At 35.4% G+C, this 13,142-nt stretch overlaps 1 protein-coding gene across 2 annotated transcripts in view; it reads right to left on the reverse strand.

The window, feature by feature from the left end:
* The window catches only part of LOC105859529 (complement factor H-related protein 1), a 143,063-nt gene that overhangs the window by 49,989 nt on the left and 79,932 nt on the right, over positions 1 to 13,142 (reverse strand). The window contains exons 2-5 of one of the 2 annotated variants that reach the window (XM_012743359.3): positions 10,077 to 10,265; positions 8,549 to 8,725; positions 3,263 to 3,439; positions 77 to 259 (exon numbers count right to left, since the gene is read on the reverse strand). In XM_012743359.3, the coding sequence (XP_012598813.3) occupies positions 77 to 259; positions 3,263 to 3,439; positions 8,549 to 8,725; positions 10,077 to 10,265 (726 nt within the window). Of the gene's footprint in view, positions 1 to 76; positions 260 to 3,262; positions 3,440 to 7,402; positions 7,406 to 8,548; positions 8,726 to 10,076; positions 10,266 to 13,142 lie in introns of both variants that reach the window. The other variant, XM_075996992.1, reaches the window with a different exon arrangement.

Here is a 13,142-nt window from a genome sequence, read left to right on the forward strand (position 1 = left end):
CCCCAAAATTCTACTGTCAATAACAAAATATGACACATCAACTTTTCCAGGATCCATGGAATATTAAAGTACTTACTTAAGCATTTTGGTGGTTCTGACCACTGTCCATTTCTACATGTTATTCGCTTGTTTCCCTGAAGTGCATACAAGTTCTGGCATTGATACTCAACTGAGGAGCCTCGAGCATAGACTTGCAATGGGAATGAAGTAATGTCTCCATTGTCAATAGCTGGAGGGGTCTTACATTTTCCTTGAGAATCTAAAAAACATCATTTGATACATTGAGAGAGCAATTCAAATTATAGTTTAAAGTAAGGCAAAAAAAAATGCAGCACTTTATATAATATCAATGCCTTTGTGATTTCTGTGCCAATAAATAATTAGAGGGACAAATTTTAATTAAATTGCTACATTTTTAAGGTCTTCTTCCTTTCTCACTGAAAGCACACATAATGCATTAAGAAGGATGTCAGCTTTGCAGTATTCCAGGCTTAAGAAATGCCTTTTTTTTTTCTTTCTTATTTCAGCATATTATGGGGGTACAGAATGTCTTTTTCAGTAAAAAAAAATGCTGAACAGACAGTTAAGATAGAGAATATCTTTTGTTTTTATACACAACATGCTATAGAGGAGATTAGATCTTTAGTCATTTTTTTCTCTTAGTTTTCATTTTGATTACAGAAGAAACATCAGCTCCCTGAAAAAACTCAAAGAATACAAATTTATAGAAGGTAAAAGAGAGTGGTTGGCTTCCTGATATGTACAAAATGAGAAACTTACTCCTTCTGTTAAGTACAGCTCAAACTCCTGACAATAATGTAAAAAACAAAACAAAACGCACATTAGAGAATTCTGAAGGATGTAGAGAATTCCATCTGGTGAGAGACTTCCCTGGAATCAAGGAATGACAAAACAGTGTGTCATCTCTATTGTCTTTAGCCAAATATTCAGAAAAGAAGCTACTAGGCAAGATCAAGTCTTTCGTTTTCTGTTTCTGTTTTTTAACAATATCTTGCCTACCACAGGAAAACGTCATGAGAAACCAATGCCCACCCTCCACATCCCCTGTCAGACACAGGTCAGATTAGGAACTACCCTCCCACCCACATGATGAAGTGACTAGACATTTCCCCCTTTGCCTGTGGGGTCAGCAGAGGCCAAGTGAGAAACCTGGACTTGCACCTGTCATGGTAGTAATGGAACGGGTTAAACAAAAGATTTAAATACAATCTAGACTCTCAAAATCTAATATGCACAATATCAAGAATAACTTAATCAAAATCACTCATCATATTATGGACATGGAAATCTCAAAAAAAAGAAAGACAAGCAATAAAAGACAATACGGAAATGACATAGATACTGAAATTGACAACACTTTTAAAATCCCAAGAGGAATTAAAATACTGAAAAGCATACCAGAATTTTTTTAAAACCTCACTGGATAGGCTTAATAGTATAACAGAATGGGAGATGACAGGAGGATAAATCCACACACTTGAAGACAGAACAATATAAATTACCCAGTCTCAAAATAGACTGAAAATTTTTAAAATGGACAGTGCTTCAAAGATCTTTAGAACAGAGCCAAAAACTCAAGATCCTGAAAGAGAGGAGAGTAGGTGTTTGGTTGAAAAAAAACCGCCAAATAATAATGGCTGAGAATTTCCCAAATTGGGCATAAGGCATAATTTTACATATTCTAGAGGCTGAGCAAACTCCAAACAGGATAAGCTCAATCAAATTCAGACCAATACACATTTAAAAAAACTACCTAATGAAAAATAAAAACATCTTGAAAGCAGCTAGATAGAAATATGCATTTCCTACAGGGACCATGGATTCAAAAGACAATGGGTTTCTTATCCCTCTCCATGGAGACATTAGGAAGTGGCACATTGTTCAAGTACTTAAAGAGAAGGACTCTCAACTCCAAATTTCATATCCAGTGACACTATCCTTTAGGAATAAGGAGATTAATAGAGAGTCAACGGGAAACCAAGAGAATTTGTCTTCAGCCAACTTACTCTTAAAGATTACTAAAGGAATCCTTCAAATAAAAATAAAAAGATGACAGAAAGAGATAAAGACTTCAGGAGGTAGGAAAGAACAATGTAATTGATAAAAGAGGGGTACATATAATAGATGGTCTTTTCTCTCATGAGTTTGTTCAATTATGTTTGATGTTTGCAGCAAAATGATGTCCTTTCATATGTTGCTCAATGTATGTACAGGAAATACCAAAGGCATTCATATTCAAAATGTGGGGAGAGTCAATGGATCTAAATGAAAGTAAGGTTTCCATATTTCAATTGAAGGGTAAAATTTCAATATTGGTAGAAAGTGATAGAAAGTTACATATCTACAGCAATAATTTTTTAAAGGGATAAAACAAACTATAGAGATATACTTAAAAGTAATAAAGATGAATAAAAATGAAATTCTTTAAAATTGTTTCCCAAAGGAAGGGAGGAATAGGGAAACGGGACTGAGAAATAGAGGAAAACACACAAATAAAATAACTAGCATATGGCCTACCATGCCAATAATTACTTTAACTATAAATGTTCTAAGTACACCAGTTAAAAGGCCAAGAATGGCTTGATGGATATGCAGACAAAACCCAACTATGTGCTGTCTCCATAAAACTCACTTCAACATAAAAACATGGGTATATTCTAAGTAAAAGAATGGAAAAAACATACCAGGCAAAGATTAATTTTAAAAAGATGGAAGTGGATAATATCAAATTTCCTATGTTGGTTTCCCTTATTTCCTGAACTCTAAACTATCAAGTGCCCATGACTATGTGCTAAGAATTCTTTGTATAAATATAATAGTTCCCTGGAGGAGTCAGTGAGTCACATACCTTCAGTATAACCTATATACTGAAGATTCCCAAATTTGTGTCACATTGTAGGATCTCTCTTTAATTGCCTTTATCCATCTCAAAATGGCTATCTCTTAGGACTGGCAGTTGTACACAATGTGTCTCGTACACTTTTATTCCTCAGAAATATCTGTCTTAATGCCTAAGGTCAAAAATGATTCCAGATTCTAATTGTTCCTTTACTGTGGTTGAATTTTTCCTGAAAATAATATATTGCTTGGTTGAGTTTACCCAAAGAATTAAATTTTAAGCACCATCATTTTATTTTCATTTGAAAAATATATACTACAAGAATTACTTCACTTTATTGATATGAACATCTTTTACCCCTAGTATATTCTCAAAGTATTTTGGAGAAATAGAATATTCTACCTTTGCATTGAGGTGGTTCTGTCCAAGTTCCGTTTAGACACATCACTTCTACATCCCCATACATGTCATAAGGTCTCTCACATTCATAGCGGACTTTCTCGCCAGGTGGATACCTACTCATCGGTGTTGATATTATATTAGCATTTTCCACTGTGGGTGGATTCACACAGAAAATATCTGAATAGAAAGACAAAAGACATTCCCACCTAGTGTTCATTTGAAGTAGCAAATCAATGAACAGGATTGCAAATGCCTTTCAAGGGGGATTTTAATTCAACAGATAATCTGTCATAAAAGATTTTGTTGATTTGAATAAATTTACATGTAATATTGAGGAAAAGGAGACAAAGCAGCAATTTTTTGTAAGTTTATAAGCTTCCACATTCTTATTTCCCTTCTCCCTGCCTCACTAGAACATTGACAGACTTTTGTTTTTCCTTTTGGAGATCAGTGAAAATGACAGTTTTCCTGGACTTTTCTCTTTGAGTTTTAGTATAATAAATAGTACAAGTTCTATAAACACAACATGAATTTATAAAATTAAAAACAAATCAAAACAACTAGATTATATGTATATAATAATTATGTGTATATAAGCAATAAACAGATTCCCTTCCATTTCCATTCCCAGGGGCAACTATTGTTTTATGGATGTAGCAGGTACCTACCAGTATATGATCATAAAGTTTTAATTTTACTGAAATGGATTGCAGACATTCTTTTGCATTCACTTTTTAAATTCAAAATAACATTGCAGGCATCTTTCCCTGTCAATTAATGTTTCAACTTCACGCTAACATTGGCTGGGATACATTCCACTGTATTGATTTAATTCCCTTGGTATATGACCAAGGACATGGATATGGAATTACCAAATAAGTAATCTTATCTAAAATAAATCGTTCTATTTCTTGTTTCATTGAGTTCCTGTCCCTGCTTTCTCAGACCAAGTCCTTCCCCCTTTAAACTACTCAAAGACCTTGCTCCATGCATTATCCCCTTTCTTTTGTGGTATCAATTTCTCCTTCTCTAATAATCATTCACCAGCCTACAAAGAAGCTGAAATGTAACAGCTCAATAAGGTAACATTTTCCTCTATCCACACGCCCTTTCCAGCTACTGCCTCATTTCTCTACTCCCTTTAGGGAAAACCTGTTTGTTTTATTTAATCAAAAATGGCCAACAGGTGGAACAACCTGTTCAAACATGGTATTTGGCTATGATGATAATAATAAGCATCAACAAGGTGGTTAATCAGTAATGTCATAAATTCTAGTAAAACAGAGGTACAACAAATTATAGAAATTTCTCAATGTGGTCTTAATATGGGTTTACAGCTTGATATCACTGAGACATAAATTAGAAACAACTAAAAATTTTTTTATTTGTCATAACCTATAAAAATTAATGTAAGATAGAATTCTCTCTCTCTCTTTCTCTCTCTCTATATATATTAGTATGTATAAATAGATAAAAAGATATTGTATTAGAGTTACAATGAGATTTTGTACATATTTTGTTCTATACAACTTCAAGGATGCTGTTTACACAACTATGGTGTGTAACTATCTATTTTGGAACATAGACTGATACTATTTTATGTTGATTACTTTGCACTGGTGGTAACCTTGCTATGCTGAGAAAACCAAGCCAAAGGTAAGTTGTTACAAGCAAATCATGGTGGTATTTAAAAATAGTTTTATCTGAGGCCCGGCATGGTGGCTCACGCCTGTAATCCTAGCTCTCTGGGAGGCCGAGGCGGCGGATTGCTCGAGGTCAGGAGTTCGAAACCAGCCTGAGCAAGAGCGAGACCCCGTCTCTACTATAAATAGAAAGAAATTAATTGGCCAACTAATATATATACAAAAAATTAGCCGGGCATGGTGGTGAATGCCTGTAGTGCCAGCTACTTGGGAGGCTGAGGCAGAAGGATCGCTTGAGCCCAGGAGTTTGAGGTTGCTGTGAGCTAGGCTAACGCCACGGCACTCACTCTAGCCTGGGCAACAAAGCGAGACTCTGTCTCAAAAAAAAAAAATAGTTTTATATGATAAAGAGGTTCCTTAAAGATTTATTTGCTATCTGTAAGAAAAATTAGTGTAAGACATGTTTTCCTTCACTTCTGCAGATCCAAATAAAGGCATGAAGCTGCTTGCATATAAAATGTATGTATGACTTTTTAAAAAATGTGCCTTCATTCTATGACAGTAACATTAAGCAAAAGCCAATACAGTTTTTTAAAGTCTGTGATGTAGGGCCGGGCGCGGGCCTGTAATCCTAGCTCTCTGGGAGGCCGAGGCGGGCGGATTGCTCTAGGTAAGGAGTTCAAAACCAGCCTGAGCGAGATCCTGTCTCTACTATAAATAGAAAGAAATTAATTGGCCAACTAATATATATAGAAAAAATTAGCCGGGCATGGTGGTGCATGCCTGTAATCCCAGCTACTTGGGAGGCTGAGGCAGGAGGATTGCTTGAGCCCAGGAGTTTGAGGTTGCTGTGAGCTAGGCTAATGCCATGGCACGCACTCTAGCCTGGGGAACAAAGTGAGACTCTGTCTCAAAAAAAAAAAAAGTCTGTGATGTACAATGTTAATATTGCCACAAAATGTAAATCCACATATTATGATTAGTTGAATGAAATAATTTTATCAGCATTTTCACAACTTGTTTTCGAGAGTAAAATGTGCGCAAACTTTGGAAAAAGTTTAGAACCCTTGTCCTAGATCTTTTCTTTGTCTTTGCTTTCTTCCTGTATTTCTCTTAAGTGATTGCTCATTCTTCTATATCTTTCTCCATTATTTCGTCATCCAGTCTCTTTTATTTCTTCCCTTGCCACACTAATCTTCTTTTCCTGGAGCCGTTTGTCTCTAAACATTCATTAATAAATAGTTGACAGAAAATACAAGCTTCTATCTATAGGTAGAAACAGTTCAGGATTTAAATGAAAAATCTTTATAGTTTGCATCATTGTTAAAGATAAAAGTGAAAGGAATCTACTGGTTTCACCTTCTCATTTTGCAGATGACTAATCTGAGCTCAAACAGGTGAAATCATTTACACTTGGACACGGAGGTAACATTTCTCAGAGGCGGGTCTGGGTCTGGTTGCCCTCATCCACTCCACGTGGGGTTCTTGGGCCATTAGTCAACCTTGGCTACAGAGTGTTCAGATGAAGACTTCCTGCTGCTACTCTGGTAACCTCAGTAGGTTGCATTGTATTTGTGGAATATTTAGCAACAGGCACGAAGGGGAAGGCAGTAATATTCTGAGAATTTGAATAATAAAATATTATGTTCCTTGTCTAAATAAATAAAGATATGCTACATTTTTGAAACAAGTTAATTTTGGCAACTTAGTTTCTAAATATGTTTGCCTACTAAAGGGAGCCAGGACTCATTGGAGAAGTGGCTGATTCCAGTTCTGGAGCAGGGAAAATATGAATTAAGCCTGGGATATTTTTTGTATCCCAAAGCAAAAGAATTGTTCAAAGGCTAACAAAGTCTTACAAAATGTACACAGGAGCCAGCTTGTATGGGTCACAACTGGTCTAATGTAATTTGTCAAGCTTCTAAAATATAATTGTTGGATTGACAATAGCCATTATCCCACAAATGGAAGAGAGCTTGTTCATGAGATAGAGAGGGAATGGAAATATTCATACTATACCAAAGCCTATAAATCTTGAACCCAGTCCAATTACTGGACTTTTAAGGTATGAAGTTAATAAATTTGTTCTTTCATTTTTTTTTTTTGCAAGTGTTAGTCATGTTTAAGCCCCTTGTAATTGAAAGAGGCCTTGACATAACTGGCTTTTAAAAAACTATCACAATTCAAGATGTTTTAAAAGATGCTATTTTTTAGAGGTTTAGATTTAAAAATTGAAGATATGTAATAATATCTGATAACATAAAAAATTTTAAGTGTACTAGAGACTCTATTTCCTGATAGCATGGACTAACTAGTATCAATATATCTTCCCACTGAAAAAAAGTTAGAAAATTGTACAAAATATACTTCCAGAATGCTGGAAAGCAGGTAGCACAGAACTATGGTGACGAAGACAAGAAGGAAACCTCAAAACCACCGATCACCAAAGCACAGTCTACGATGATCTCAGTTCTTTGCTGGGAGGCATTTTCTAGACTGCCTTCAGGAAGGGAGAAGCTATGCAGAGATCGGTGTTGTGCCTCAGTTGAGACCAGTAAGATCAGTTTTGGAGACTGTGGTGGCTAGATTTACTGGGCAGAATAACAAAGTGTTATGAAGAAAAATAGCTATGGAAGTTTTCATGGGTGTCCTTGAGTTTTTGGTTGAAGACTGAGCTGTGCCGGCAAGGGCTGCACCCCCAGTGGGCTGGGCAGAGAACAAGTACTGGGCAGCTATAAACATGAGGAATTGCAAGAGTTGACTCAGGTCTGGGAGGTGCCATCACTTTCCAAAGGAATTGTTTCCCGAATTCCAAGCCACTCGCAGATAAACATACCTCTCCTGAGTCTGAACTTTTTAAAACCTAGAAATTGATGATTTATTGAGTTGATATGAATTTATTTATTTTATTTATTTTTTTTTGAGACAGAGTCTCACTCTGTTGCCCGGGCTAGAGTGCCATGGCGTCAGCCTAGCTCACAGCAACCTCACACTCCTGGGCTCAAGCAATCCTCCTGCCTCAGCCTCCCAAGAAGCTGGGACTACAGGCATGTGCCACCATGCCCGACTCATTTTTCCTATATATTTTTAGTTGGCCAATTAATTTCTTTCTATTTTTAGTAGAAACAGGGTCTTGCTCTTGCTCAAGCTGGTTTCGAGCTCCTGACCTTGAGCGATCCACCCGCCTCAGCCTCCTAGAGGGCTAGGATTACAGGTGTGAGCCACTGCGCCCAGCCTAATATGAATTTAAATAAGGGTAAATATTTTTTAAATGTCTTAGCTACAAGACATTTTAACTAGAATTGGACTTATTTTCATTTTAATACTTTAGTTTTGTCATCAATTGTTGTCATCTAACTTGATAATCATGATATAAACAATAAACGGGTGTTACTTTAACATAAAGGGATGCCTTCCAAGTGAATTCTTGTCTACTATTTCTACTTAGTACATACATTTGATTTATACAGGTAGGGAAATTATGTTATTTGCAAATCTATTTAGACACAATTGGAACTAGAAATTAAATGAATGATAGAAATATGTGGCAAAAACCTATATTTAACCCCTGAGAATAGATTTATTTCTTAAAAGAAAAACACACAAAACATATCAGGATCTGAGAGAACAGCATTTTACTTACTGGAGGGTATGCATTTGGGAGGAGTGGACCAGCCGCTTTCTGCACATGAAATGGTGCTCTCACCATGTTGGAGACTGTAGCCTTTATCACAGACAATTTGTACCGTGTCACCTTCCACGTGTGTTTGTCCCGAAGATGCAGAATGACCATTTTCCACAAAAGGAAAGAAACATAGTCCTAAGGACCAACAATTGATTAATGTTCAAGATGGAAGTGGTAAAAAAAAAATGCATTTTGTAATATTTTAAAAGGAATAGAAAACTTTCAAAACTGAAATCAAGTATAAAAAATTTCAAAAGAATTTAGGCCATGCTACTATGTATATGATGAAATATATATTTTTCTAATATATGCATATATGAAAGAAAATATTTTATGCCATTTTTCTATGTTTTTCATAAGGAAAATTTTATGTTCATAAACTTTTATAGGTAAAAAGTATTAATATCTATTCATATGTCTATGTCTCTCTTAAGTCTCATAAACATTACTTACAGGAGAAAGACCAGGACCATCTCCTTTGTTGGCTCTATTCTGTCTCTCATTGCTTTTCTTTTATAACACACCTGTCATCATGTGGTTATGCTCTATACTCTCATTGAATAATTAATATAGATACAATTTAAGGGACCAAACAAGTGATTTATGGAAAATATGAAAGTGAAAGTATTAAACCTTACTTTGCAATATTGGAGAGAACAGTAAATAAAAAACAGAATTACTGGTTACTAAAGGACTATAGTATAAATGTAGCCCTTTGCTCCCATCCTCCAATTATGTTCTACCCATCCTTCAGACTTCATTCTACAGCATTCCTCACGTATTCACTGTGCACGTGAGTAGCAGTGCAGGCTATGAATGCTAACTGCTTCTTGCAGGCCTCCTTCATGGAACCACTTGGTCTAAAAGCACAAAGTAATTTTTCTTGTCTCTACATTAGGATAAAACTTTATGAATATATTTATTATGGGTCACATATGTGTGTGTGTGTGTGTGTATGAACATATTCACACATAAGTACCTATATACGGTCATGTGGCACAAAACAAATGACGTTTTGGTGAACGACTGGCTGCACATACAACTGTGGTCCTTTCAGATTGAAACGGAGCTGAAAGCTCCCTATTGCCTGGTGATGTTACAGCCGTTATACATCATACACTTATGCATGCATTCGTGTGTATAAAATGACCTTTTAAAGGAAAAATATGGTCAAACTGCTGCCAAATGAATATAAGAAATATTAGGAAAGAAATATTAGTAGTCAAATATAATAATCATCAGTTTTTTAAAATTAAAATATTTCTATATGTACAGTACTTCTAGATAATGCAAGGAAGTTGACACATTTATTTTTCATTAGATTTTCGTAAAAGGTATTTCAAAACAGAGGGATGAAGGACATGTCCCATCTTTGCTGCCCGGCTTGCCCTCGCATCTGTGATTGTTGAGACCCTGTGATCCCGTCTAGCACGCCCTTCTCTACTCACTGAATGAATAGTCACCTAATGATCAGGGATTTACTCACTGAGACACCTCGGTGTTGGTGACCATCCTTCTTCTGTGCATGTTATGCGAGTCCAAAAGGATTTTGAAGGAGATGCAAAATTATATTCACAGGAATAGTAGAAAAATCTCCCTGTGTAAGCTGGGAAAAGTGGCTTCTCTTCATCATAGAGAATTCCATGGTTTATTTTTGGAAAATTACAAAGTCCCACTGGAAAAATAAATCAAAACCAAAGAATCAAAATACTAATTTACATTAGTGAATCAAGAAATGAGATTTTAATCATCTTATTGATGATTTTTTCTTTCGTTTAGCTTAAATGCATGTAGCTTAAATGCCTTCCAGCATACTCAACTAGTCTGGAACAAGGAAAGATTTTTAATTAACAGAACAGGAGTATTTGAGGAGGCCATTGTCAATTGAAAATGAAATTTACGTGTTGGAGTGATATGAAAAATGAACTCTTGCAGTATCTTCAAGAAGAAAACCCCCACACAACAATTTAAGAATCAGAGTTTAAGAGCAGCAAACCTCCCTGATCTACACAGTGTGTGGCAGAGGAATGATAGGGTTTGTTTTGGTCTCAGTTCACTTATTTTTTTCTATTCTTCTTATTGACAATCATAGGAAGTATCTCCACCAGAAGTCTCTGCCCTGTCTATATTTTTCTAGTGCAGTAAAGATGTTGGGTAGGTAGTTTCTTTTATTAATTAATAAAAGAAACTATATTTATTATTAATAATTTATTATTATTTATAATTTATAATATTTATTATTTATAATTTATTATATTTATTATTTATTATATTTATTATTATTACTAATTTATTATTAATAATAATAAATTTATTAATATCATCATTTTGGTTATTTTCTGGTTGCAAAGTTAATAGAGAGAGTACAAAGAATCACTAACAACAACTGAACCAAGAGAAAACTACAGGTAAATTTCTCATATAATTATACCTTCTATCATAGTGTGTTTGGGTATATATAAATGTGTGTGTGTGTATACAATCGACCCTCCATATCCATGGATTCTGCATATGCGTATTCAACCAACACGGATCAATAATACTGGAAAAAAGGAAAAAAACATTTACTGGTAATAAAAATGTCAATAAAACAATAAAAAGAACAGAAATAAAATGCAGTATAACAACTACTTACACGGCATTTACATTATGTTAGGTGTAACGAATAATCTAGAGATAACTTAGGTTATATGGGAGAATTTATATACAACTACTATGACATTCTATATAAGTCACCTGAGCATCCTCAGAATTTGGTATCTGCAGGGGATGAGGAGGGTCCCAGTACCAATCCTTTGTGGTTGCTAAGGAACTATGATACATATGTATATAGACACTTAACACAAACATTCATACACTCTATGGTTCAAGATATATTTAAACAATTTAGGCAATGTGTGAACTTTTTATAGCTTTCTAATCTGGTTTTTGTGTTTTTGCCTATATATGTATTAGATATTTTTTTAGAACAGTTAGATTCACGGCAAAACTGAGCAGAAGGTACAGAAAGTCCCTACATACCACTACCCCTCCCCCAACACACAAGCACAACGCCCTCCACTATGACATCATTGTCAGCCAGAGTCTGCAGTTCACATGAGAGTTCACGCCTGGTATTGTATTCCATTTCTGAGGACAACAGTTAAGTTCATTTTTTAGTTCAAGCTATTTCCTCAATATAGTATTGCTGTTTAAGAAATAGATTTATTTTTTTTCCTTATTTAAAAAAAAACTTGGAGAAATTCAGCTCACTATTCAGGGTATTTCCTTGTTTTCACCTACCTAGAAGTAATGTTTGATGTTGCACAAAATTTATAATTATTAATTCCTGTGGTATTTAAGCTTGTGAAACTTGAAGTTTATTTACACTTTTTAAAAATTGACATTAGATACTTTTGAAGAAAATATTGGGGAAAAGACTCACTTGTATCCTGACAGTATTACCTACCATAATTCTTTTTCAGATATCCTTTGCCTCCCCCCAAAATTATAGTACTTTATTTCCATGTATTTGTAACTACATAGTTTTGCTATCGAGAATAACTTTGCTTCCATTCTCCAGTTATACTCTACCCAATCTTCAGAAGTCATTCTACAACACTCAGCAAATATTCACTGTGCACGTCAGCAATGGTGCTGGCTATGAATGTTAACTGCTTTTTGCAGACCTCCTTTGCAGAACCACTCACTCCAAAAGTATAAAATAATGCTGGGTAACATCTCTGCTGTGCTGCCAGTTGCACAAAAGTACAGCACATACAATTATACACAGTACATATTACTTGATAATGACAACAAATGGCTATGTTTCTGGTTTATGTATTTACTACACAATACTTTTTATCATTACTTTAGCTTGTACCTCTTCTACTTATAAAAAGAAAACTGAACTGTAAAATAGCCTTAGGTCTTCAAGAAGTATCACAGAAGAAGGCATGGTTGTCATGGGAGGTGACAGCTCTATGCATGTCGTCGCCTCTGAAGACCTTCCAGTGGGAAAAGATGTGGAGGTGAAGGACAGTGATATGGATGATCCTGACCTTGTGTAGGCCTAGACTAATGTGTGCGTTTGTGTCTTAGCTTTTAATAAAAAAGTTTAAAAAGTAAAAAACAATTAAATGAGTTTCAAGGCCACAGAAATAATGTTTTGCAATTTTTTTTTTTTTTTTTTTTTTTTTTTTGAGACAGAGTCTCGCTTTGTTGCCCAGGCTAGAGTGAGTGCCGTGGCATCAGCCTAGCTCACAGCAACCTCAAACTCCTGGGCTCAAGCAATCCTCCTGCCTCAGCCTCCCAAGTAGCTGGGACTACAGGCATTCGCCACCATGCCCGGCTAATTTTTTGTATATATATTAGTTGGCCAATTAATTTCTTTCTATTTATAGTAGAGACGGGGTCTCGCTCTTGCTCAGGCTGGTTTCGAACTCCTGACCTCGAGCAATCCGCCCGCCTCGGCCTCCCAGAGAGCTAGGATTGTTTTGCAATTTTTGTAAGGGTAAATACTAAAAGGAAAGCATTTAAAATTTTTTTTACATTTTAAAAAATTGACAAAAAT

This window comes from Microcebus murinus, chromosome 23 (genome assembly GCF_040939455.1).
Source record: "Microcebus murinus isolate Inina chromosome 23, M.murinus_Inina_mat1.0, whole genome shotgun sequence".
Taxonomy (NCBI): domain Eukaryota; kingdom Metazoa; phylum Chordata; class Mammalia; order Primates; family Cheirogaleidae; genus Microcebus; species Microcebus murinus.